The 27,974-nt window shown below is 38.3% G+C and overlaps 1 protein-coding gene and 1 long non-coding RNA gene across 5 annotated transcripts; one reads left to right on the top strand and one right to left on the bottom strand.

The window, feature by feature from the left end:
* The first annotated feature begins 3 nt into the window (after positions 1 to 3).
* On the top strand, positions 4 to 7,398 carry LOC142829499 (uncharacterized). The gene is made up of 3 exons (XR_016349395.1): positions 4 to 49; positions 2,970 to 3,103; positions 7,320 to 7,398. It is a non-coding gene; the product is annotated as an uncharacterized LOC142829499 (long non-coding RNA).
* On the bottom strand, positions 6,713 to 27,974 carry ZNF518B (zinc finger protein 518B). 4 transcript variants are annotated; one of them, XM_089777812.1, is made up of 5 exons: positions 27,784 to 27,974; positions 19,248 to 22,267; positions 17,450 to 17,492; positions 10,302 to 10,397; positions 6,722 to 8,601 (listed from the first exon to the last, which is right to left on the bottom strand). In XM_089777812.1, the coding sequence occupies exons 2-4, from the start codon at positions 22,050 to 22,052 to the stop codon at positions 10,336 to 10,338; spliced, it is 2,910 nt and encodes a 969-aa protein (XP_089633938.1). In that variant the 5' UTR covers positions 22,053 to 22,267; positions 27,784 to 27,974; the 3' UTR covers positions 6,722 to 8,601; positions 10,302 to 10,335. The 4 variants fall into 4 exon arrangements, with proteins under 4 accessions (XP_089633937.1, XP_089633938.1, XP_006128239.2 ...); XM_089777811.1 differs by having other exon boundaries at positions 6,713 to 10,397; XM_006128177.5 differs by lacking the exons at positions 6,722 to 8,601; positions 10,302 to 10,397 and having other exon boundaries at positions 14,314 to 17,492; positions 18,886 to 22,267; positions 27,784 to 27,969.

Here is a 27,974-nt window from a genome sequence, read left to right as displayed (position 1 = left end):
TCTTCTAGCCCTCCTTGTATTTCAAGTACTAAAAGTTTTCAAGGCTCAGGTAAGAATCCTAAGATTCCACACAAAACCAACTCCCTGTAAAACTGGAATGGATAAGTCCTAGTGTCACAATATGTATCTGCACAAACACTTCTATGATGAACTGGAAAATAGTTGCATTAATTTTGATCAATATGTGCCTATGTGTCTGTTTATGATGAGTTACTTGCTATGCAGTTAGATCAAAAGGGGTTATTAGAGGAAAAACTGACATACGAATTCTTGGGGAAACATTAGGAAAGCTGTTTGTTTGGGAATACCCCTTACACAGTTCTGTGTAGGTTAAAAATAATTTATTCTTTCCCAGGCTAGGCTCAGGCCTACCAAAAGGAAGCCATGCAGATAAACTTACTGAGGCTGTCCAGGGACCATCAGTGAGATGACAGTCATACAAGGCAACACTCAAAGATAGAGAGAGCTTGTTGACAACAATACAGTCCACTTCTCCTAGTCACAAATGGATTAGCTGGGCTGAGAGGAATTTACAGATACTTTTAGGGAATCATAGAATCATAGGACTGGAAGGGACCTTGAGAGGTCATCGAGTCCAGCCCCCCGCCCTCAAGGCAGGACCAAGCTCCATCTACACCATCCCTGACAGATGTCTATCTAACCTGTTCTTAAATATCTTTAGAGAGGGAGATTCCACCACCTCCCTTGGCAATTTATTCCAATATTTGACCACCCTGACAGTTAGGAATTTTTTCCTAATGTCCAATCTAAACCTCCCTTGCTGCACTTTAAGCCCATTACTCCTTGTCCTGTCCTCAGAAACCAAGAGGAACAAATTTTCTCCTTCCTCCTTGTGACACCCTTTTAGATATTTGAAAGATTAAAGTATAGGTAAGGAGAAATGTGCACACAGAACTTATTTATTGTAACCTGTGGGATCCAAGTACAAATCATGTTTTGTTTTGAAGCTGGTTTTGAGTCATTAATCAGCTACTCTCTCCAGCTTCTAAAGGAAAAGGTCAAACTCATTTGTGCCTGTCAAGCTAGCATGGCTTGGGAACAGGGAGGCCGCATCATTTGAATGAGTAGCACAAAGTCAGGTGTGTCACCTGAGGGGTATTCATGAGAAGGATAGTGGTCTAGAGTGTGGCTGGCCCAAAACCCAGGAGAGTTTGTTTAGTTCTATTCATTTTGTCTGCATCTTTCTGGTTCTGATGACCAGCACTGAATGCAGACGATTTAGATACTCACATTTTGCATCAGTGAAGAGCAGTCTCTTCATAGTCACACAGAACTTTTTTTCAAGGATTTTGGGAGGTATTTTTTGGTCAAAAACCAAAATTTTCTTGTGGGAAATAATAAATGAAACTAAAAGTTTTCAGAAAATAATATTTTAATACTAGTTCTATTGTTATATTTAAATCAATCAGAATCTCAATTTTAAAAAATATTACTCATGACTGCAACAGCATTTCCAGGCTGTTGCACCACAGTGCCACACAAAGCGGGGGACTTTACACTGATTTTATGCCCGACTTGTCGTAGAGCATATGAAATCTTGCTTAGAAGGCTGCCTTTCCCTCCTCCCCCAGAAAGCAGCAATTACTTCTGCACCTACAATTAACTGTGGATGCAAATGACAGAGTTTTGGCATTTTATTTGCAGCTACAAAGTAGATGTGTAGACATAACCAGAATTTGACATACAAAATTGATTGCAGATACAAAATTAGAAGCTTAGTTCCAGACCTTTAAAGCATTTGGCTCAGAGCCTTCATTTAGAAACTGATCCAACGCCCAGTGAAGACAATAGAAGATTTCTGACTGATTTCAATGGGCATTGTTTAAGGTCTTTAAAAATAAATTTAATACTGTTAGAAACTAGAAATGTGGTACATACGTGCCAGAAAGATGCATTAATACTAAGCACTTGAAAACTATTACTTTTCTTTTAAATAGCTTATTTTCAAGATTGGGTATCTTCATTATTATACCCTGCAATATGGTTAGAACAATAAAAAAAGATAGACATATAGATAAAACAATGAAATACAATTACCTAAAAAGAGCAGGCCCGTGTGACAGACAGAAAAGATAGACGATTTAGATACTCACATTTTGCATATCCTGTCTTATTACCATTTTTGTAACCTTTTCTAAAACAAACAAAATCTTGTTACATAAGTGACATGCTTATGGCACATTTTAAATAGTTCCAATAATCCTCTTTTACTCTGATATTATATATACACATTAGCTGCTGACTGAGTAGAGAAAAGTAGATATGTATGATTGCTTTCCACACCTCCAGCCGAGCGATGAATAGTGGATATCACTTCTCTGAACTCTGACTACAGGGCCTGAGCCAAAGTCCATCGACTTCATTGAGCAGACCCACATTTAGTAGAGCAACAGAGCTTTTGAACAATTAGAGATTCCTCTGAATGGGTGGACATATGTGGCATCCCCAAATGGTGGGATTGTGAGTGGCTCTAATGTACCCCAGACCAGGCACTGCTAAGCCTACAAACATAGATCCATGGAAATTAAATGGTATAAAATACAGTGAAAGGTTTTGTTTCCCTTATAGCACAGAGCTAACCATAAATATTTTCTGCTGAATATTTTTATCATGGAGTTCTTAGAGACTCTGTTGTAAATAAACTGTAAACAAGCCATATACATTTAATATTTGCAAGTGATTTTTATTGTGCATCAACCTTGAATGAAAAAAAAAAGCATCATTGGAAAAAATCAGTAATTAATTAAATGCCTGAGTCTGAAATCAGTGGAGTTATTTCCATATAACACAGATTAGAATTGGGCCCCTTTATTTTTAGTTGTAACCATTGCAAATAATAAACAGTACGCTTAAAAGGTATTTTCAATAAGGCACATATACTGGCAAAATTAGTTGATTGTCAAAGTACAGAATAACATGGTTTCTCTCTCATTAATTTATGTTCATAGGATCCAGACTAAACATAAAAAATGGATCAACTGAAGGATCATCCTCTCCACAAAAGCAGAATCCTTCTGAATGTAGATCACAACATATATATGTAAATCTGCAAACACAACATCCTACAAAACCTTTTGAAAAGGTAAACAACCCTCAGATACATTAAAGAATCAATTTCTTACTGAAGATATGTAGTAGAAATAGTACATATTATTTGTATTACCATGGATCCCAGTTATGGACAGTGGCACTTCTGATGGTTGTAACAAACACACAAAAATATATTATCATTAATATATTATCATTGTATATTCTGAATGTGAACACACTGGTGTATCCACAACAGTTGTATACTAACTCTATATATTTAGGCACCCAAGAAACTGTGGGTGATTAGGGCAATGCTGCTTATAGTGACTCAAGCATGATTATTAACCTCAGGGCAGACTGCTAAGAATCGGGGAATACACCACAAATAGATTGTGAATTCTATATTTAGATTTCACCAAGCAATAATCAAGTATAAACTCAAGTGTTATAACAGCCTAAATATAGAGTCACAGAGCATCTTCTCAGGTACTAAAAATGCGTTTGTAACAGATGGCTTATACCAAGAATCGCAGCAATATTCAGGTTACTCTCAGTCCCAAAGAATGAGTCATTTACCCCAGACCAGTAACAAATCCACACTAAAAACAATGTTTGTAGCCAATCCTATAATAAATTATGGATGTTAAAAAGCAAGTAATTGGCTAAACATTTAATTACTGAAAATATCATGGGTACATGATTACCCACACCACACATGCAGCCCAGGGTGGCAGCTGGTGCATGTCGGGAGCCAGCTCCCAGCGCATACCGGTTTCCGCTGCTGCTGCCTCTGATACAGCAACGAGGGGCAGCAGCCAGCTTACCAGGAGCCCGTGCACGCTGGGAGAAGGCTATTAAGCCAGCTCCTGACACACACCAACTCCTGGGGAGCTAGCTTTGATATAAATGCCACCCTGTGCTGCTACCATTGGCTCCCAAGGAATGAGACAGGAGCTAGCGTGTAACCATGAACGTTAACCAATAAACCCAGACTTTTCAGTTAACCGTTCACACTTTCACATCCCTATAATAAACTATATCAAAATCAATTAAATAGCAGAAGGAAATAAGTTATTTTTACAACATTACAGCAGGAAAACATAAAAGACTAACTTATTGCATAGCTAAGTTTCCAAAGGCAATTGAAACTTCTATAATAAGCAAGCTCTATTTCAGGAGTTTTCAACCTTTTTCCTTCTGAGGTCATCAGAACATTCTATGAAAATTCCAAGATCCACCCATGCCACAACTGATTTTTCAGTATATTTTGTAGATTAAAAGTTGTATTAATTTGATAGCTATACAGTTAAACACACAAAGATGTATAATTTAAAAAACTAAAAGAAAGGTACATTCAAAACTAATTTTTTTTAACTTATGCAAGCCTAGTCAACACTAGAGCAGGCAGGTCAACATAAGGTATGCAATTCCAGGGAATCTTAAGCCGAGCTGTGGCAGCATCCACACAGCAGGAGGCCAACAGGAGCACACAGTTTCCCCTACTCCTCACAGAACGAAGAGTACTGGATGCCAGCAGGGGCTGCTCTCATCATTCCCTAAACTGAATGCTAAAAGAGTGACCTCTAGAGCGTTGATCTTCTCACTAGTGTAGACATGTCCTCAGTGTAAGCCCAGCAGAGCTTGGCCTACAACTTTGGCCCTGCGCAGCAAGACTCAGACTTTGGTTCTGGGCAGACCTGTTTCCCAGATCCCCTGAAACTTGTTGAGGGCACACAGAGCCCCATTGAGAACCACAATTCTGTGTTGTCATTTAGGGCTAACCCAGGATAAGCAGCTGGGGATCTCTTGCTTATGCCTAAAAAACCTTGCCCCCTCTCCTCAGAGTCTAAGCAGTGCAAAGCTACAGTTACTGCTTAGGGGGTTTTATCGCCTTTTCTCTTTTTTTCATGAGTTGCAAACTCAGTTGACGAGAGGAAACCATTTGCATGAGATCTTCACAGGGAAGGAGAGGGCACAGCAAGTCCTTTGTGCTCTTTAACATTCCAAAATAGACCATCAAGTGTTGATGGATTTTTCCTGTTGTGCAAGATATAACACCTTGGCTGTGTCTACATTTACGCGATCTTGCGCAAAAGCAGCTGCTTTGCGCAAAAACTTCCTGCCTGTCTACACTGGCCATGAGTTCTTGCACAAGTACACTGAAGTTCTAATGTATGAAATTAGTGCTTCTTGCACAAGAACTCTGGTGCTCCCACTCAGGAATAAGCCCTCTTGCACATCTGTTCTTGCACAAGAGGCCAGTGTAGACAGGCAACATGAATTTCTTGAGCAAGAAAGCCCTATGATTAAAATGGCCATCAGAGCTTTCTTGCGCAAGAGAGCGTCTACACTGGCATGGATGCTCTTGCGCAAAAGCACATGCCAGTGTAAATGCTCTCTTCTGGAAAAGTTTTTGCACAAGAACTCTTCCGCAAGATCATGCCAATGTAGACATAGCCCTTTTGTTGAAGATCAGCACTTCACGCTTGCTTTGGTTTCTTTTCTGCCTGGTGATCTACATAGTAACAGAGGTTCACAATACAACCACTTAAATATTACCTTACAAAATAGGTTACAGATTGAAGAAGTGAGATTAATTCATGGAGCAACTCACAAGCATTTAATAATCTAAACCAGTGATCACCAACCAGTAGATCAGGATCTACCGGTAGATCTTGGAGCCTATGACAGGTGATCTTGACTGGTTTGGCCAGGAAACTATCAAGTGTTAGCACTTCAGTTGCACTCCTCCCACTGTCCTGCTGCTTCTGCTTTCTGCCTTGGAGCTGACCCCTCCCTACCCCCCAGGAGCCTCCTGCTTGCTGTGCAGGGCGTGGGAGGGAAACGGGGGGGCACTGATGTCAGGGTGTTTCCCCTGGCCCCACTCCTGTACCACATATCTCCATACAGAGAGAAGGGAATGGAGGGAGTTTGGCAATGCAAATCTCTCTCTCTCTTTCTCACACACACACACACACACACACGTGTGTGTTCCTGTCACTCACAAACACACACTGTCCTTCACTCTCATCTCCCAACCCAACCCAACCCACAAATGTGGGTTCTTGTTTTTGCTGCTTTTACTGCTTTCAAATTGTATTAGTTTTGGGTTTTGACTGGTCTGTGTAATTTTCATTTCATAATTTTCATTTCTCTCTTACGCTTAAATGTAATTCTTTGAGTAGTGAGTTCTAAAATGCCTAACCAGTCATGGCTGGAGTAATTATCCCTGTGGTAACTGCTGTTCCTGGAAATGGCTGGTATGTCCCTGCAGCCACTGAAAAAGGCAGAGCAGGGGATCTGTATATGCTGTCCTTGTCTGCAGACACCACTCCTGCAGCTCCCATTGATTGATAATGGGGAACCATGGTCAGTAGAAGCTGTGGGTTCCGTGCCTGTAGATGAGGGGCACCACATGGTGCCATTGCTGTACATGCCAGCTGCTCTGAGGAGTAGTGAAGGACCAGGGCAGTAGTAGGCCTGCCTTAACTCCACTGCCTCACCACCCAGAAGCCATCTCCATTAAATGGTGTACCCTGTACCCGTCCCATCCCTGAACCTGCTCCTGTACTCAATCTCCTGCTCCAGACATGAGTCCCCCTGCACCCTAACTCCTTCCTAGAGCTTGCACCCTGAAACCTGTCCTGGACCCCAATCCCCCACCCTGACCCCCTTGGCCCAAGACCAGAGCCTGCACCCTTACCACCTACCTCAGCCTACTGAAAGTGAGTGAGGATGGAAGGATGAAGGGGAATGCAGTGAGAAGTGGGAGACCTCAGAGAAGGGGTGGTGCAAGCCCTCGAAGAAGGGGAGGGAAGCAAGTGGGAAATGGGTATTTGGGTTTGAGGTAGATCTTATATTCCAATTACATTGAAAAAGTGATCTTGTGGTTTAAAAGGTTGGAGACTACTGATCTAAACATATTCTTACTACTGATTTTAACAATACTAATACAGAGATGAGCCAAACAATTCCAGACACATATTTGTCAGCACTCAACTGTGACAGCAGACTTTGGCATCTGACTTGTCAGTGTCACAATCAGTAACTCTGAAAATCAGACCAATTGTGGATTTATCATACCTTGCTTAAGCACAGATTTTTACAAAAGGTTTATTTGAATATAATTATACTAGTAGGTAATTATTATCATCATCACTTGTGTGAATACAATTGTCCTTCAAATGCAAATTGTATCTATTTCATTAGCTTTTGCTTCTGCAAATGACTTCATTTCTATATACTAAGCATAACATCTCACGTTTCAGGATTTAAATAAACATGACTGGTATATCAGAGAATTTGATCGTCAGAAAGCAGAAGAGGCTTTGCTACAGAAGAGCACTGTAAGTATCACTAATCTTTAAAGCAATGGCTATGTCTACACTACATGCTTCTTGCACAAGAAGCCTTGTGCACAAGAGTTTTTGTGCAAAAACTTCTTGCGCAAGAGCACGTCCACATTGCAAAAGCGATGTGCTTTTACACAAAAGCATCCACTCTGCATGGACGCTCTTGCACAAGAAAGCTCTGCTGGCCATTCACAGAATGCCATCAGATCAACTGTGCTTTTTCCCATAGGGGTTTCTTGTTCAAGAAATCTCTCTGGAGCATCCACACTTGCCCTTTTGCGCAAGAACTCTTGCACAAAAGGGAGTTATGCCTCATAAAAGGAGGGGGAAAAAAAGGAAAACACACCTCTGTACTGCCATTTTACTCTTGATTTCCTTGCACAAAAGCGCATTTGAGGTGTGGACGCTCCCTGGGTTTTTGCACAAAAACCTTGTAGTGTATATAGCCAATGGGTTTAATTCTGAGGGTACGTCTACACTAGCTCGTTAGTTCAAGCTAGGTAGGGTAATTAGGGCAAGCGGAGTTGCAAATGAAACCCGGGATTTAAATATCCCAGGCTTCATTTGCATGTTCCCAGGCGCTGCCATTTTAAAATCCCCTAGTCCAAACTCCGTACCCACGGCATGGAGTAGGTAGTTCGAATTAAAGATCCTAATTCGAACTACCATTACTCCTCATTCCACAAGAATTAGGATCTTTAATTTGAACTACCTACTCCGTGCTGCGTGTAGCCGTGGGCATGGAGTTTGGACTAAAGGGGATTTTAAAATGGCGGCACCCGGGAATATGCAAATGAAGCCCAGGATATTTAAAATTTGTCTCTCACCAACAGAAGTTGGTCAAATAAAAGATCCTCTTTCACATTTTCTTTCTCCAACCATGCTAGATCACAGCAGAATCAATACTGTGCTATTGCTTGCTAAATAAATAACATCCTAAAATCAGCCTCATTTATAGTTAAATATTGCAGATTGGTTTCTTGTTAAATAAGCAAATTAAGGAATTTACAACATTGTTCAGGTCATTTTTTTCACATTTTTAAACCAAGGTAAGTGGGAGACATTCTGGTTTCCCCAGAGGGCTCAATTTTCCCCAAAGAACTTTCAATCAGCATGAAGCAGCCTAGAAGAGCTGACGGCTTTTACACTGGTATATTTGACAGCACTGAACCGTACTGGCCATCCTCACAATGGTAGGCTTGGAAAACAAAAACAAAACAAAACAAAAAAAAGAGAGATTTTTGTTTGAGTACAGCAGAGTGGTAGAAAAAGAAAAGCAGATAACAAAAGCATGTCATTAGTCACAACCAGACTGCAGGAGATCTCACCAGAACATGGCTTTCCAGTATTGTAAATTGGATCACAGCCAAAACTACTCTTTCTGTTGGGAAGGATAACTTCAGCAAAGAAGAGCTACATTTGTGGATTGTACTTATCGGAATAGTTCAGTCTTCGATATAAAAAGTACATTATTCAAAGTATTTATTCCTGCTGTCGTGAGAGGGAAAGGTACACACGATTTTCTATTAGTGGAAAGTCAAATAGGGGTTGGGCACCTAACTCCCTTAGCCACCTGCAAATATCCCACCTCATACTCATCCTAAGACATTAAGACTCCAGCACAAAAAGAGAGTCCTGTTTTGTCTTTTAATGTTCTCGTGGTGAGGGCTAAAGAAAGCTTCCATTAATATAGAGATATATTTTCAAAATCCATTTCAGTGTATGTCCTCCAATAATAAAAGAGCCCTCTTTCTTCACTTCTTTATTCTCTCTCGGGTTAATTTTGACACCAAAAAAGCATTTTATCTTGCACCATAGAGGACATGGAGAGTTTTGCTGTTGACCTCAATAAGTGCAGGTTAAGACCCATAAAGATTAATAACCTTTCTTAAATAGGAAAAATGAAGTTCAGGTTACCTGGTACACATAATTGTTATGTAGTCTGACTAACAAATACTAAGGCATTGCTGAAGTATTTTATTAAAGGTATTAGCTTAATTGATCAAGCAAGCAGTATCTCAAAACAAATTGTGTGATATCTAGGCTTACTATAAGTACCTACTTAGCAACATACATTTATATTTTTTCTTACCATACTTTCAGTGTGGTCACTACACTTGGTGAAGTATAAAAATATTGCACACATAAAATAAGTTGCAAATAATCCACACTCAGGACTAATGCTCTATTCCAGAAATAAAATATGTGAAATGGTAGTTGTCAATAAGGACGCACTTTATTTTCCCTGCTAGACCACTTTTATTGTGAGGGTGAGTAATCCTATGGCTAATTAAATGCAAAACTGAGTGAATTCTTAATAGAGTGCTACTATTATTTATATGACAGTATAACACAAAATGTTACAGGCACTTTCCAATCAATCACTAAAGGAAGTGCTCCTGCCCTGAAAACCCAAGAATCTGAGGCCATTATTTTGCAAACGCTTAGGCTTATGATTCACTTTATGTATGTGAACAACCTTCTTGACTTCACTGGAACTGTTAATGTCCCTGAAGCACTTGTTCACATTTATGCACATGAAGTCCTTTTGACAAAAAAGGGCAACACAAGTGTGCAGTGTTAAGTTTGTATACGTAGAAATGGAGCCTACATAATTTTCTGCGCAATTCTATTTTTAGAATTAAGTCTGGTAGATATTTGCACATTTAAAAGATATTACAAATGCAGCTACAGTAATTCGATGTGAAAATTCAAATTTTGAAATGTACATCTTTCTACATCCATACAAATAAATTAAGAGGTTCTATATATAACATACAGAATATGTGGCTGTGTCATGGATTCTATTACAGATAGTCCATGTCATTCCTTTCCTATACTGTACATTCAGGTGCAGCTGAGGTGCATGAACCAAAACTATATTATTAGATACAATACCTTTGATATCATACTCCTACCACCTCCTATCTTCTTACTCTTCTTTCTTCACATTCAATATTTTCTTTTTAGCATCAATTTTTTCAACATCATAATCTGAAAAAGGTACTTCCATGTTAAAACATTCTATTGGACAATATACATTGCCTTATATTTCTCACTATTTTGTATATTCAATTATATTTAAATGAAATTCATTACTTAAATCTCTTAACTTCATTAATAAGTCTGTTAAAGTGTCAGAAGACACCCTTTAACAAATACAGCATGTTACAAAATATATTTTGATTATAGTAATTCATTGTATAGTTCACACGTTAAATAATCCTGTGAAATTTACTCAAAACCTCTGGGCTGTTTATGTGAATACATTACTAGAATGTACAGGTATAACTAATGTTATACATTTGTCATGCAGGATGAGACATTCTTGGTCAGAGATTGTTCAACAAATTCAAGTGATGAACCATATGTTTTAGTCATATATTATGGAAACAAGATATACAATATTAAAATACGTTTTCTGGAAGACAGCCAGCAGTATGCATTGGGAACAGGGCTCAGAGGAGACAATGTGAGTGAAATACCATCTGATATTCTACTTTATTGTTTACCTGTTGCCCTTAACAGCTCTAAATACTATAGGGAATTAATTATAAAACACCTAGAATAAAAAAGACTAACTTGTTAGGTGTTTCATTAAAAGTTTCACTTCAAAATCTTAATTTCAAATATGTCAGCATTTCAAGCAATTGCTAAGTCACAGGAATAATTTAAGGCCTCATTTTACATGCTCAAATTCCCATTTAAAGCTAGCAGGAATTTTGCCTGAGTAAGAACAGTTCTGGCCTATACAGATTTGAAATGACACTCACAATTTTCTTTGAATATTTTTTCCATTTTTTAATTTATGCCCCTGACAGCACTCCTAAGTTCTGAAGGCAGATTCCCTTCAGTGAAGGCAGGTTTAGCAATGAGGGAGGGTCCCCAGCTCAGGTACAATGAGTTAGATTTGGAAGTAGGTGGTTAGAATAATTTAATAATCACAGTGTAGATTCCAGCTGTTAACTTCAGCTGTTAAAGGGGCCATCTACACCAAGAATACAGATGTTCTATCCCTTAGATTCAAAGGGCTCATCCACAAGTTGTTGCTGGAGTCTACTAATATTGACTGTGACATGCTCTGAAATACTGTTTGTCAGCTCTGAGCCTGCTAGACCTTTTCCTGGAATCACAGTAAGATCGAGAAATAGAGATGCTGTTTCCATCTCACTAAGAGAGGGAGATACATTCAAGCTTGTCTGACTCTTCAAGTGTTGCGGCTTCTTGGAACTTCTTGCCACGAAGGGCTCCTTGCATATTACCTCTGCTCTCTCAAAAGGGAGAAGGGACTGGTCTTCACTTGACACTGTGACCAGACTTTGCCTAAGTTTCCAAACCTTTTATTTAAAAAAAACCATGCACAGTCACTCCTTGTGAACATTTAAGTGAAATCAATAAACTGAGCATCACATTTTTGGATGACTCTCTTCCAAGCAACACCACCGAAGTGGAGGCTGGTGAATGACATCTTGCTATTCACAAGATGCACAGCTGAGATTGTTTTAATGGAGTCAGTCAAAATAAAAAAGGCTCCAAAACAGAAGACAGAACTCTCTCATAAATGGAATGAAACTGACAGTTCAGGACACATACAATGGCACAGAATGCTGCCAAGTTTCAGACATTTCACACTTGGGGGGGGGGGGGAAGAGATGAGGGGAGATCTTTATGGTCTTATAAATGCAAATAACTTTGAGGGGGGAAAAGTGTCTTACAATGATGTGATAATAGTAGAAGGGCAGATACACCAACTTTGCATCTCAGCAGATGGGAAGGACCCAAAAGTCAGAATTTGTAAGTAGGTTCTAATTTGTCCAAAGGACACATTCACACCCTAGACATCAGATCTGCACCAAAAGTACTCAGATTACAATGCTGTTTTATTTTCAAAAATAAGCATCTTAATTGTATCTCTCAGTTCTTATTGTAATACTGGTTGGTTTCAGCTGAGAAAAATCTACAACTACGAGAACTGGCTTAAATCCTCCATTATTTTAATATTGACGGTATGAGTGAGTGAGTGTGTGTGTGTGTGTGTGTAAGAAAATAACTTTCACAGAAATCAAACAATAGAGATTAGCTAATGTCTCCTGCTGAACAGAGATTCTGTGCAGTGTTGGGAAACTCCAGAGAAGAGACAATTCCAAGAGAAGCATTTATTTCTTTCACACCAGCACCTAGAGAACAGATTCACTGAACAGGGTAGGGGTGTAGGTACAGTGAAGGATCACAGGCACCATGTACCATTCATCAGAGCTGCCTCTGCATGTTAGATGGAATAAATCTGCTCTCTCGGTTATTCTCTTCTCAGGTTGTCTCAAAGGGTAAACAATTGATGAGGCTTCAACAATTAGAGTAAAATGGCAGTTTGCAATTTCCCTATCTGCTTAAATGCTTTTCAAAAGTATAGGAGGTATTTAGCAACGATTAATACACTTAAAAATTAGGTGAATTTCATCTTTGCATCTAGGAGACAAAGAAAAATATAGCTACAGTCCATGTATTCAAGACCTGTACTTTGCTACCCTCTCTCCAATGTATTATCTTCACTTACTTAAAGATGGAAATATTTTCTGCAGCATACTTCCACTTCTGGATTAATTTTTTCCTATTTTTTAAACTTAATTTGTTTAATCCAGCTACTTTTTTCTGGTTTTTTATTTTTCCTAACAGATGGCTAATGATTGTAGATTTTATCATCTTTTTTTTCCATACTTTTCTTTGGGAAGCTTTCTGAAAATTAACTGCTTGACTTAAGTATCTAGCCAAGGACAAATTTAGGTCTTACTCTCTTTATGAAAAAGAAAAACTGTAGTAACTGAAGTCTGAATTAATCCTAAAAAATAGTTACCTCTCTATCTGCAGCATGGTGACCAACAGCATTAGTCTAAAACCTCAGACATTTAGACTGGTACAAAGCCATAACTTAATGAACACATGTAAGAGAAAAATACACCAAATTTAAAATAAATGTTGCTACATTTTGCTGGCAATTAAGGCACAGCTGTACAGGTTTACATGCATATTTTATATATTAAATTGAACTCCCTGAGGACCCGATCATACAACGAGCTAAGCATCTTCTGGGAGCTACTAAGCACTCTCAAATCTCATTAAAGTTAATGAGGGTGGGAGATGACCGCACAAATATATTCCCAACTGGTTAGGTTTTTTTTTTTTTTAAGGTATGTTTTAATCTTACTTTCCTCAAAACACCTGGTAGGAAAATGCTGTTAAAAAGCCAGGAGCTCAATATATTCACTGGAAGAAGTGAATTTCAGTAAAGACTAGGAAGCATATTATATAACAGTTCAAGCAGCCTGCCCTGAATGTTTTGTTTTTTTTAGGTTTTAGATAAAGAGACATCAGCATTTAAAAGTTATTTTAATCCCTTATGGGCAATGCCACACTTTAAAATACATACACACACACACACACACACACACACACACACACACACACACACACACACACAGCTGTTTGCTGGATTTTACCTTGATTTCAAGAGTTTAAAATCCTCTGCTCCTCTTCCCCCCTTCCCCCAAAAAAATACTTTGTCTCAATATAATATGAAGCATAGAAAACTACAGTCCACAGGAAGCACAAACGGGATGAAATGGATGGTAGTATGTGGAGTAGAGCTAGGGAGGGGAGTTATTTCTTATATGTGGGTCACTGCTTTGATTCTTCATTTCAGAAGTTAAGAACTTTCAGAATTTACATGTTCAATTGTTTAATGTTTTACAGAAGTTTGATTCTGTGCAAGAAATTATTGACTTCTATACACGTGCTCCCATTACACTTATTGATGGAAAAGATAAGTCTGGAATCCAGAGAGAAAAATGCTACCTAAGACATCCTTTCAAATGGAACAGAAGATGCTTCTTACCCTGAATGATTTCAATCTGTATAAACATGAAAATAAGAACACTTTAATATTTAAAATCTGTACAGACATTTGAGTACAATATGACTGAGTACAATATGAACACAATGAAGAATTCTAATTCTAGGGAAACTTGTATAAAATGTGATTTCTCATCTATGAAATACATAATTTAAATCATGCTCAGAAGAGAACAATTTAATCGTAACCTCTAAATATAAAACTTCAAATCAAGGGTATTCTTGCAAGTGCAAATAAATGTCATAGTACAGCTACACTAAAAGGTATGAACAGCAGCTAACTTCTCAGCAATATTTTCCCTGTTTTGCTCAGAAGTGATTTTTTTTATTACAAAAACTTCTTCATTCTTGAAAAATCTCTAGGAACACAAAATAAAATCATGAAACAAAAGCAATGTAATATATTAGAATTGCATTACAAAATATCCTGCATTTTAAATTAGAAAAGTTGCACCTAACTTGGCACTTATTATTTAAGAGCTTCACTATTGGTGCAGACTATGGGGGGGGGGGGTAAACAAACATCATTAAATCACTTAGAGTCTTTCAAAACATTTCAACTATCACTGGGATCACACCTTAGGTCTCCATGACAGTAGTCCTACTATTAGTAATGATTAACAGCAATCATTCTTTGAAAACAGTCTTGCATTTCATTCCCAATTCTTCACTCCTTTATGCAGGCAAGATTACTCATGCAATTAAGTTTGCATGAGATATTAATTCAATGGTACTGAGAAGATTTTATAGTTATTAGAGGCAATAGAGAATGTTCTGGCTCCTTTCAGATACACACAAACATTTTTAAAAAAAACCTGTTTGTACAATGTAGTACACAGTATACTAGCAGACTTACCCAGCGCTGCTCGGGGTCTTTCAAGGCAGGGGGCTGGTGGTGTAGGGTGTGCAGGAGGCTGAGGGCGAGGTAGGGCATTGAAGAGGGGCTCAGGACGGGTGTCCCATCTAGCATGGGCCTTTTCTCCCCCCTCAGTCCTCTCCCGGCCTCCAGGGATGTTTTCTCCTGTCCCCTCCCCAAGTTCCTCCTCCTGCCTGGGGCCTCTTTTCTCTCCCACAAATCTCCCCTCCCCCAGCCACCAGGGCCCTTTTTCTCCTCCCTGTCCAGCGCTGTGGCCAAGACCCAGGAGAGGGGAAATGGTTTGGAGTAAGGGGCTACTTACCTGGCGTGCTGGCAGTCAAGATAGAGAAACACCAGCCCTGCTGGCCATTCCCTTGGTGTTCTGGCTGCCCCCAGTGGACACACTGCAGGATAGCTCTAACCTGTGGGCTCTCTGTCCCCAGTGGCCACTCTCATATCAGATCCCTCCAAACAGCAGCCCCTCCCTTTGCATGTTATGGAAAACTGTCATTTTCCCAGGGCTTCCAGTTGTCTTGGGACAACCAAACCCTGACCTTGCTTTAAGTTAGAAGATAAAGCTGCATACCAAACTTGGTGACCCTACCTCTAACCATTTAGTGGAAGTTTTTGAACAGATTCACACACACACACACACACACACACACACACACACACACACACACACACACACACAGAAAAAGAGAGAAAGATAACAATATTGCTAGAGATTTATAAAGTTTCTGTAGTTTACATTTAGCTCTACTGTATTGAGCAAACGTTGCTTCTATTCCTCAGACCATCAGTGTTTCTCTCAAGCATGTTTCCCACTAGATTGGTTAAATGATTAAAATATACGAGAAAAGAGAATCAGTCATGGGTCCTTTAAGAAATCAGGAACAAAAAACAGTATCGTGTCTGGCAGGATGCAGGAAAAATTGTTAGAGAGACCAAATAACTAATTTCTACTGGGTTCATCAAGGTGGAGCTCTACTCTGAGAATCAGAAAGACATAACCAGCTATCAGACAGTTCAATTCCCATAAGCATACTTGAGCATACTCTGTTAAACGAAGCTCAGCAGGGGAGTGTTTCTGGGTCACACTCAGTAACTCAAGCCACACTATTGAAGTTCCAGAAGGAAACCTAACCACATACATCAAAAAAAAATTAGATATACACCCTTCTGGACAGAGTTTGGATGTCCTTGGCAAGAGAAAAAGGCATGAAATCTTACTTCACATTTTTATAGCCACCACACAATTCAATTCACTAAAAAAGAATCATGTTAAAAGAACACTTCTATTTTGTAAATTTAATGCAGGGAGAACAATTACACACAGATAAACAATTTAGATACAAAGACTTTTCCTTGTTTACTAAAATAGGCAGAGACAAAAACATTAGAAAACCCATCTACAATTTGTTTATAACCCTGTGTGCAGCACTATTTTTAACATTACAAGGTTGATTAAAGATATTCATTTTGTCAATGATATATACCTTAGACAAGTAGAAGATTCAAAAGTATTTTCTTAACAGCTTCTGCAGAACTAAAGTGGACAAACATCTAGCTAGGTTGATGTGCATGAAAAGAAAATTTGGCCAGATGTGGTTTTTCATATGTTGTTAGTTTCAGGGTATTTATTTTAATCTGATATGCAAGAATTTAGAAATGAAACCTATTTTCACAATTTAAAACTGAGACAAGATTATGATGTTTGGCTTCAAAGAACAAAGTGAAAAAATCTCTACTGTACTTATTTAAAAAAATATAAATTCTTGTTTCAATATAAAATAAGAACTGTAATTTAATTACTGAAAAAACAGAGATAATACAAAATTTACTCTGTAGAACAATTTAGCCTTTCACTACAATACAAAAAAATTGCAAAGTAATATAGAATCTCATTTCTGAAAGCACCAAATACCTCAAAGATTTTAATATTGTATTGCAAAATGATCTGACAGAAAAGTTTCACATAACTGTTTTTGTACATTAGATCTAAGTCATAAAATGTGCTTTATAGTTTCAAAGTATTTATATTTCAATTCAGATATAGTGCATACATTATCAAAACCATATTTAATTTTCTAACATATAGAAAGAACAAAAAATACTTCCAAACTAGTAGGTTTTTGTTCTTTGTGGTTTCGGGAGGGGGGTTGGTTTTGTTTTGTTTTTTTAACAAAATGTGTTAACAGTGAAAAACAATTAGGATCTACAGGCATTTATACAAAGTTCAAAGGTATACTATCTCCAGCATCCAATTATTGATTTTTTTTACCTGTAGAAATGTGACTGCAAATATGTGCTTCATTCATCACTTGCTGTAAATGAAATTTAAAAAAAAAAATGGCTTACAATTTGTGACAAAATAACCAAGAAAATTCTATACATAAACAGTGGCCAATTATTAAACTTCATTGTCATCCATCCTCCTTACCCCTAAAAAGTCACCTTCATTCAGCAAGGCACTTAGCACATGAATCATCTTACTAAACTAAATGGAATCCATCAATGAAAGTATGCACATGCTTAAGCTTGTGCTTATTATTGTTAAGTAGCTTGCTGAATTGAGGTATTCACATGCAGATTCTAGCATGCAAATTCTTCCACTTTAGGATGTCAAAAAAAAGATTATACTCAAAATGTGGATAGTACTGGCAACATAGAGGTCTACAGCATAATCTCTCTCTTTCAAAACAGCAATTTGCTTCTCCAGCTACTTCTTCCTAGCTAAGCACTACAGTGTCAGATTGGCTGAGGTCCTGGTCAAAGGCTCTCTCCTGAAAGTGTACAATTCTAATGAGATTACACACAGCACTGATCATTGCACTCTACAGAAGTCATTGCTGTGGTCAGGTCCTAACTCGTTCAATTAGAGTACAATCCATCAGAATCATGTCATGCCAGGAGCAAAGGAACCAGGCCTCACCCCCCGAACTCTAAATTCTAAGCCGAGCTCCTGCTTGCTCGCACAGCATAAAGGAGATGTATGTAGTCACTTGTGTCTTCTTCCCCCTCTCACATCTGTGTGGCACAAGACACAACTTAGCCTTTGATATGTACTACACAGAATTAACCTTTCACTGTCAATCCTCATAGTGGGTCTAATTTCACCAATTCCTCATTTACACTAGTGTAGCTCACTGAAGTCAATGGAGTTACTTCTGTTCCAAAAAATAGGAATTTAATATTTCAGTACTAGGGTTGCCTCCCTCCCCCCAATATAGCATTTTTAAATTACTACTAACTTAAGATGCACATTATTTTGTTCACGGAGGAGTCAAAGATACACTCCATTAGACTTATGCCTGAACTTTAACTAAACTGTAGCGGTATAATCAGACTGAATTCAATTAATTTCATGCAGGTCATATAGTTTGACATTTTAATCCCTACTGACCTAGCAAAGTTGCATTACTGCATATAATGTCCTAGTGAAGAGAACTATACTAGAATATTTTCATAGCAAGTCATTTCCAAGTTTTTCCTCAAAAAAAACAAGGGGTGGTCATAACACTTAATTCAGGCATTGGAGTGCTATGTACTGTTGAGCACTCAAGATTGGCTTCTCATACAGTCTATAATCTCTATTATCACTCTCCTGACTGCTAAAAATAAAAACTCTCCAGTAAAATATTTACTATGATCTCCTTTTCCAAACAAATGAATAGCACTCATTTTACATTAACAGCAGTAAACTGAAGAGTTTCTCACTTGTGGCTCTCTAGAGGAAGAGAGAGAACATCCCAGCCCTTGGTTGCCTCTATCAAATGTCTCTGTCCATGACTTATCCATTCTTCCTGGTCTACGTATATCCTTCCACAAAACCAACACTTAAACATACACTGCAATGTTTTAGCTGGTGAAGTTTCCACTACTTGGTAGTTGTTTTTATTGGTCTTTTTTAGCTTCATTTTTAACAAATTCTGCTTTTTCGTTTGCCTTGTTTCCGAGTTTTGAAATGTAAGCCGTTTATTATGCCGTTTCACACCAAGAAAACTACTTGTTCTTTCTGATAAAACTACTTTCACAACATTGCCTTTATACTTATTGATAATTTTCATTACATTAATTACCTCTGCTGAATCAACATCAGGATGATTTAATACAACTACAGGCTGGTTACGACGAGGACATTTTATCAATTGATGTGTTCTAAAAGGTACAAGCCTAAGACGTCTTGCTTTCAAAAGAGATGTCACCTCGGAAACGCCAATGGTATCTGAGTGAATTTTTGTTCTCTTCTTAGATAATAAACAATCCCTAGAACTTGATTGTTTTATCTTATTTTTAGGTACAAGTTGATCCTTTGAAGAAAGTTTGCTCTGCTTACTTGGCTCATCACTTGTTTGATGCAGCAGCACACAATTTTGTTTGCTATTACTTTTTGCATTAGCTTCTCTTTTTGGTCTCTGCCTAAGTGATATATTTTGATATTTAGGCTGTTCAAAAAGTTCACTCTCATTTGGCATAGGTAAATTACCACTTAGTTTCTCAGAAATACTGAAAGGAACTGGTCGCGGTAGAAACATTTCATTGCAACAGGTTGAAGCACCTGATATTTCATTCTTATCTCCAGTTTCTTTTGGGATCTCACTCTTAGTGACATTCAAGACTCTCAACACTGTCCCTTTTGGAATAAACACTGGAGTAGCCATGTGAGTGTTTTTACTCATTCTACTTTTAGTTTTTGTTGTAGCTGACAGTGATTCTGGTTGTTGTTTATTACACAGTTCATTACTAATCCCACCATTGTGCGGTGTTTGAAGAGAAGATGCAGATTGTTCCAATTCAGTAGCAGGAACATTTGTTTCATAGTTTGCTAAAGTTCCCTGAGGCAAAGGCATCTTATTAGAAGCACAGCATCTAGCAGGCATAGATGAACCTGCCAATGTAGATTTCACATTACACTCAGCAATGGACATCAACTGAGCAATCTTTCTACATAACATTGCTGTTGACTTCTTATTGCGTGCAGTATTATCCCACTTGATGCCCTCCGGAATGTTTTCAGCACCAGAGCTAAGGGAAAATACAGATGAAATGACAGGCCCCTCAGGAAGGCTGTCCTTATTTTCTACATTCTGCAATTCTAAAATTTCTAAATGATTATTTTGACAATCAGAGTTTTCTCTGTTTAATTTATTTAAGCCAATGCTTGCTTCCTCTAAAGATCCACTTTTATTTAAAGAGAACTCTTGCACTCCTAGAGAAGTTTTAAAAGATTCTTTAACCAAACAGGTATCAAATAAATGTGTTTCTAGAGAAATCTGGCTCCGGGTTTCTTTGTCATCACCATTTAAAGACACTATATCCTTTTCTCCAAGGTAAGATGAAGAGGAACTGTTGCTCTCCTGAGTCACCTGCAACAAAACAGTCTGGGATCTATTATCTTCAGAGGAAGCAGCATATGTACATGTGGACATGTCCAGAGTCTCTTCAGAATAGCATAAATCATTGTTTGTGTATTTTTCCTTATTTGAGGATTTAGGACAATTTATTCTTGACTTATCCTGACTTGGTACATTTGAGTTACTGTCTGAAGTATGAGAACTAGAAGAATTAAGACATTCAGAGTTCTTGTCATATATATGATCGGAAGCAAACATATTACTAACACTTGATAATTTATCTACAGTTGCTTTTGTGGTTAATTCACTTTGAGCAACAGAAGTTATTCCTTTCCCTTTGTCTGTCTGTTCTGTACTTTGATTCCTGAGTTCCTCTTCCTCACTGTTTAGAGGTTTATTACTTTTTTCTTTCAGAGGAATAAGTTTAAGAACCAACTGTTGCGTGCCATTCACAATTTTGATCTCCAATAACTGAGCTAAACAGTTAGAAGGAACTACAAGTTCTGAAGGGGCGATCACTGTTAGTGGCATTCCAGGCTGCACAGGCTCTTTTTCTGGAGAATAAACTTCAACTTCAACATTTCGGTTCTCATATATATTTTCTTCATCCGGTTCCACCAGAGTTTTATCTTGTACTGATACTGTGCTTAGGCTACCTTCTACATTGTCTGACAAGCAAACTGTTTTGCTCATTTCATCTTCGATTCTGCTACAAGCTGTACTTGATAAATCTGAAGGCTCATTCTGAGGAGGAACTTTTTGATCACACTTCTGCTTTTTGGAAAACAAAGTGCTTTGCTTACGCATGCAAGATCTATTTTGCTCTTGTATGGTAGCCATATTCAACAGTCCCTTCTCAGTAACAGTTTCATGTACTCTTCTAGTATGCTTTACTATATAATCATGTCTAACAGCACCATAATCACAGTATTCACACTGATATGGAAAAATTCCAGTGTGTTTCACCAAATGCCGTTGGAATTCTCCTTTGGTGTAGGATACATAATTACAGTGTGAGCAAACAAATTTAATCTCCTCATGTTGAACTACATGCTTTTTATACTGCAAAGGATCCTTCGTTGAAAATCGACATTTATCACAGTAATATTTGTCTGGTTGAAAGTTTTTTACCTTAAATGTTTTCTGAGTTTTACTTAGAGATGTTTTTTCTTGATTTTCTAAATCTATGGAAGTGGCACTGTCTGCTACAAAATGGAAAGTTGGTAGTATACTTTGATTGCAGCTGCTACAAATGAAGTTTGTGTCTTCAGTCTTCCTGGGCGTGCTATCCTTTTGTATAGCATGAACTGGAAGTTTTTGCACACTTCTGCACTTTATACAATGGACCAATGACAGCTTATCCTCACCTTCAGTCCCTTGATAGACACAATTCTGGTTTTCAATCCTTTTTGGTTGATTTCCTTTATCCTCATTGGTTTGCTTTGGAGATGTAGTCAAAGAATTATTTATGTCATTAAGTTGGCTTGTATACAGTTTTGGTAAGATGTCCCTCATTTTCTTTAGCTGCATTTCAAAACAAGTGGCTTTTTGCCTGTTTAGTCAACTATATCAGCAATGGACAAACAATTTTCTTAATGAAAGTCTCTCAAATATGTTGCTTAGCTATCATGCAGGCAACTTCTCTGGAGAATAAGTGTTTTATCTTTCTAATAGGTGTTGCTTCAATTTCTGAATCCATAAAACTCTATTTTCAGGTCTCTACTGGATTCTCTCAACTTGCAGCACTAAAAAAAAAATGAAAGTGAAAGACTAGGTCAGTTACTGAAAAAAAATTGTTGGAACTCGGTAATCAAATATTTGACATAATACAAATAGATGATTGTTTAAATACAGCTTGCAAATCTGTTTTCTGAATTATTTTTATATTGTATATATATATAACCATTTTTGTGTACTCAATTTATTATTTCATAGATGCATATATAACCCACACACCTAGCGTGGTTACCGAGCAATGCAAGTGGTACCTAGACCACAGCAACAGTTTAGGTCAAGAGACCTCTATAGCATGGGCTAGGAGCCAGCTGGCTTTTAGCTCAGAGGGTAGAGGCTCCTACACTCAGCTCCAGAGATCCCAGGTTCAAATCCACCTGGTGGTGGTTACACATACATCCAGCAGTTGTGAGCTGCAGAATGTAAAATTCACACAATTAGCATTCTGTCATATTTTCTTTTCCTTAGGTATTTTTTTAAAAACTTAAAAATGAATGAAATTGTACAGGTTACTGAAGCAGAAGAGAAATCTGTCATTTGAGGGCAAATGCCAAATTATCACAGGTAAACTAGAATATACCTCTGTGTCTTGTTCATTCTCGGAGATATAGGTCTAAAGTTCTCTACCCTTACTCATTCAAATCTCTCTCAGTAGTTTTTGTATTTGTTGTTCATTACGGTCACATTCCTATTACCATGTGATCATCTATGCCAAGAGCATTTTTAAGCTATTTGGAAATATACAAACTCACTAAAGCAAGGTTCTCTTATAGACATTGCCAATGGTTCTGAACAAAATAAATTTGGATAATCATAAAAAGCATGTAGCTTACAGTTTTTCAATCCTATTATTGATCAGGACAAACCAATTTATGTGAAGCACAAAAATGTTTATTATTTGTACTGCAGTGGTGCACAAAGACCCCCAGTTAGGACCAAATCCTCACTGTGCTCGTTACTTCATAGGCATATGATACCTGCCTTGAAAAAGATTACAGGCTAATTTGAATATACAAGATGAAACAAGTAAGAAAAAAAACCACAAAAACGAAGAGTGGGACAGAAGATGGACAACAAAGAATTTTGGGACTATCATTCTGTGAAATACATTGTGTATAGCTATTAGTCTATTCATAATGTATTTCACAGCCTGATAGTTTCAAAATTCTTTGAACAAAGAACAATGGAATTTTCCTGTGGTTTCATGTAAACAGAATCTGATCCTCAACAGCTGTTGCCTAGATTGTGAAAATACTGACGTTATCAAATAGTAAGTTTTGTCCTCAAAACATACACAAAAGTTAAAGATTAGTGATACAGATCTTCCTTCTGTATAATGATTATCCAAGCAGTGATATATAAAATCCATTCTCATCTTCCCTGTGCAAGCATTTCTATATATGTAGATTTCACTATGTAATCCATATCTAGAACTGACATTTCTAGATGATTTTGCATAGCAACATGTACACCAGGAACAACCCTCTCAGCCCCCACCCCCTTGCTTACTTAAAGGTAGGTAAGTACACAATGCTAGAATTACTTAGTGACATGACGGCAATGTCCATGTGAAAGAGGACACTTTTACACAGTAGGTCTTTATGTCAGTCTGAACTTTGGTAGGAATCGGTTCCAGAAACCTTCCCTGTGAATGCACTGCTGAGAGCTCATATGGTCTTGAATCTTCTTCCGTCAATTAGTGTTCTTAGGAAACACTGCCATGGAAAGAGATTGATTCTCAAAAATGTCTTGGTTCTGAGTCCATTCAAGGTTTGGAGATGTATCTCAATTTTTATCAAAATCAAATGGCAGCCATTGTTAGGACTGCGTTATGTAATTCTATTTGTTCATACCACTTAGATGAGCTGGTATGTGCTGTAGTTTGCTGACAGATTTATGGATGCAGCCGAACTGTAATAATCCCAGTCTCGTGTGGTAATAACTGTAGCTAAATCCACATCTGGAAGCAATGGCAGACTTCTATGCAGCCAAAGTCAGGTTATTGTTAAGCCATTGGGACGTCTATGCATAATTTTTATGATTACAATGCTTTGACCATCCTGACAATTGGCATGTATATGCTCTCAGAGAACTAAGTGAAAATTCCTATTCATCACACCCAGGTTCTTCTCTTTGCATACTAGTATCACCTCTGTCTCATCAGGTTGAAGATGAGCAATCCACTTTCCATCCATTTTTATTTCCTTTGGGCAGACCTACTGCTGTGTTTTAGGTCAAGATGATGATACCGAGTTTTATTTGCTTGTTTATAATGCTCTTTTTATTAAGCTAAAACACATTTTCTTAAAACTTAAGTGTTTCATTCCCACAATTGTTTTGATGTTGAAGAACTGAGATATTAAGGAAACTGCATCTCAGAAGGAAGGATGAAATGAACATAAGTGTTCTCGTTGATAATCCTGAACTTTTTTTAAAAGTGTGTACAGTCATCCATACACAATATAACTGCACCCATCCAAATACAAAACACAAAAGGCTTCCGATGCCAATAATTTTATCACAAAAAAATGAGAAATAAGAACTCAAATGTTCTTCTTATGCATTAAAAATCAGTAAGGCAAATTTCAAAAAACATGGAAATAATGAACAAATGTATATCAAAGAGGCAGGCCTTAGCAGAGCACAAGAAAGATTTTGAAGTTTGCAAGTTTCTTATTTTAAGAAAGTGTTAAGCTATCAAACATGCAACTGGGATATCCAGATTAAAAACAGAAAGTTTGAAACAGCAGAACCTATACTGGGATATTTTGGATGATAGTAGTCCCTTATTGAACTCTGCTAACTGATCAGGCCGTATATTTATAAGAAATCCTATATTTAAGCATATAAAAAATCATCATCTTTGACGCCCACTGGCGTACTGCACAGCAACATATGAAAAAATCCAATGATCAAATTAAATTTGTATCAGAATCCAGAGAATGAATAGAAATTTAATCATTCAGATTGGGAGGAGGGGGAGACATTAAACAACAATCTGATGACTTAATGCCATGCCCTATTTTCTTCACCACTGGTTGCTCAAGTGCTGAATGTCTGAGCTAGAAGATTTTTTTTATGCTATGAAGGGTTCCATTTTATCATTGCATGGGATAGCATAGGTGAGAAAAAAAACAAATATAGATGTTTTACTAAGATGTGAGAATATTCCAGAACACAGTGACTATGAATTGTGCAAACCCACACAGGCTCATGAGGCAACACACTGCCAAGTTACTCTGCACCAGCATGACAAAATATGTAGAAAAACTGGACACACTGTAACTTACATTCTTTAAACTGTTAACAAAGATACCCTAAGGAAGGGTAACAAAAACTGTTTCTTTAATGTGCAGCACAACTCAAACAAGCACAGAAAAAACTATGTATCACTATAAAATCCAAAAGTATCATTTTGGATCTGTGCCACAGCCAATATAGCAAACAAAATATTTAAATGTATAAAAATGCAATAGAAGAAAATACTGAAAATGTTATGTTATAATATAAATCTCCTGGAATACTGTTTTTAGTTCTAACTGCTATCTTCGATAGATGTCAAAAAAGTATTTATAAATTGAAGAAAAAAAGCCCTATACGGTATTAAAAACCAAGTGAGACACCAAATTATACCAATGGAACTTTCTACACCATTATTTCTTCTCAGAAAGATATTCTGTTTCCAAATGAACTTCTAGTCATGTAGATGAAACACTTACAGTCTGTGGAGTTCAAAGTTCTTCTCTCTTTAAAAATAAGTAGAAATATCAATACACCATATTTTTAAAAAGCAAAAACCATGCACCGATTTTTAAAGCTTGCCTTTATTAGAACATATACAATTATATTATTTCACATCCGGCCCTCATATTAGAAAAAAATCTCCATTTGAATTATATCTAGAACAATTTGCCATCTCGTATAATGTGAATTATACAAAATATTAGGTTAAAAACAAACTGTAAATTAACACACAACTCAAATTTATTTTGTCCCATGAAAACCAAGTATGTATTAGCAATGCACTACATGGTATTCTAGGGCCCTGATCTGCACTGAGAACTACAGACAACTATCCACATATCTCAGTGAAGGACTGGGGCCCTCTATTTATATATAAAATGCTGCTGTCAAACTAAAACAGAAAACCTACAGAAAAGACCTATTGCGTAATTACTGCATCTTTAGTTATGTTTGTAAACAGTACTCAAGTACACTTGCTTATCCTTAGATGTACAATTGCTAACCTTTAAAATTAGATAATTTTCTGTTGCATACGCTTAGATCCATTAAAAATAATCCCTCAATATTCTAAACTTGGTTAAGCAGGGTTTAGTATTACACTATTCTACAATTTTAGGGCTAATAAGAATACAGTAATAAGACACAGCACTGAAGAAAACATAGCACCAAATGACAAAATGTATCCAATTTTAAAAGCATATATTTCTTAGACCCAGATCTTGGAAAATTGCATGTGCCTAATCTGACTATCAGGAGTAGTCCCACTGATAGTAACAGCATGGGATACTGAAAATATACTGCAAGTCGTTTATCCAAATTTCAGATAATGCAAAATTATTCTCTAAAGCATATTAAACAAACATCACTATTTGTATTTAAATCCTTTGAATAAATATATTTATTTTACTGATTTTTAGGGAAGTTTCTTTTGAAACAAATTACAGATAGATTATCTAAATGAAGTATTTCCTATTCCAGATCTTCCCCTACAATATTTTAATGGTGGTTTGTATATTAATACCTTGTGCTAACCTGTATTCAGTAGCAAAACCACTATCCAAAGTTCCTACTCGACACCAGGACTAAAGACCCAGTTGTAACCTTGGGGCAACAAAGTTAAGTGTGGATGGAAAGGCTGACGTGCCATGTAAAAGCCTATCCCCGTACAAAACAGCTGAACAGACAGAAGTTGCAGTTAAGTGGACCGTGCGCCCAAGGAAATGCAGCCCAGTAACAATGTTACTGCGCCGGTCTACAGCAGACAGCCTGCTCCCTCCCTGCACTTTGCCAGGCTCACAGCAGGGTCTCTGATCCCTCCCTCCGGAAAAGGAGACATTTCTCTCGGTCTGTAACTGCAAAAGGAAGAGCGTAGGAGGAATAGGTTTTACCGGCAAATCCCGGCAATGCCTCGACCAACCTAAGGAGGGCAGCACGGCGTGCGGCCGCTGCAAACCCTACCGCTCCCCACCCGGGAGAAGACTGCAGCCCCCGCCCGGAGCGCAGTGAGGGGGGACTCCCATCCCACCGCTCCGGGAAGCGGGGGAGCGGGAAGAGCAGGACAAGGGGCTGCCGCGCCAGCTCCCGCTGCTGGGCGAGATGGAGAGGGCCTCCCCCACGTGGCGGGCAAGGAGGGGGCCCCGTGGGGCCTTGTCAAGGGGCGGCCCCCGGGTTACAATGGGGGGGGCCGTTGCGGACCCTGAACACGCACAGCTGGGCCAGCAGCTCACACGCCGCCTCCCTGCCGCGGGGCTGCCAGCAGCGATCCCCGCTGCCAGGTACTTACCCTCCGCGGGTGCGCTCGCGCCCCGCGCGCCTGCTCGGCTCCACGCCCGGCGGCTGCGCCGAGTGCAGCAGCGGCAGCCGCCAGCCAGCGAGCGCTCGGCGGAACTGACCTCAGCTCCCCGCGGCAGCCGCGCCGCCCCATTGGCCAGCGCCGCCGCCCCGCCCGCGCCGGAGTAGAGCTCTACTCAGCCG

This window comes from Pelodiscus sinensis, chromosome 4 (genome assembly GCF_052426305.1).
Source record: "Pelodiscus sinensis isolate ZL-2025 chromosome 4, ASM5242630v1, whole genome shotgun sequence".
Classification (NCBI taxonomy): Eukaryota; Metazoa; Chordata; order Testudines; family Trionychidae; genus Pelodiscus; species Pelodiscus sinensis.
Note: the sequence above shows the minus strand (reverse complement) of the source record. Positions and strands in the feature narration are given on the sequence as shown.

Bases quoted from the DNA above. Each gene is read 5' to 3' on its own strand.
- ZNF518B (XM_006128177.5), bottom strand. From the start codon at position 22,052: ATGCAGCTAAAGAAAATGAGGGACATCTTACCAAAACTGTATACAAGC.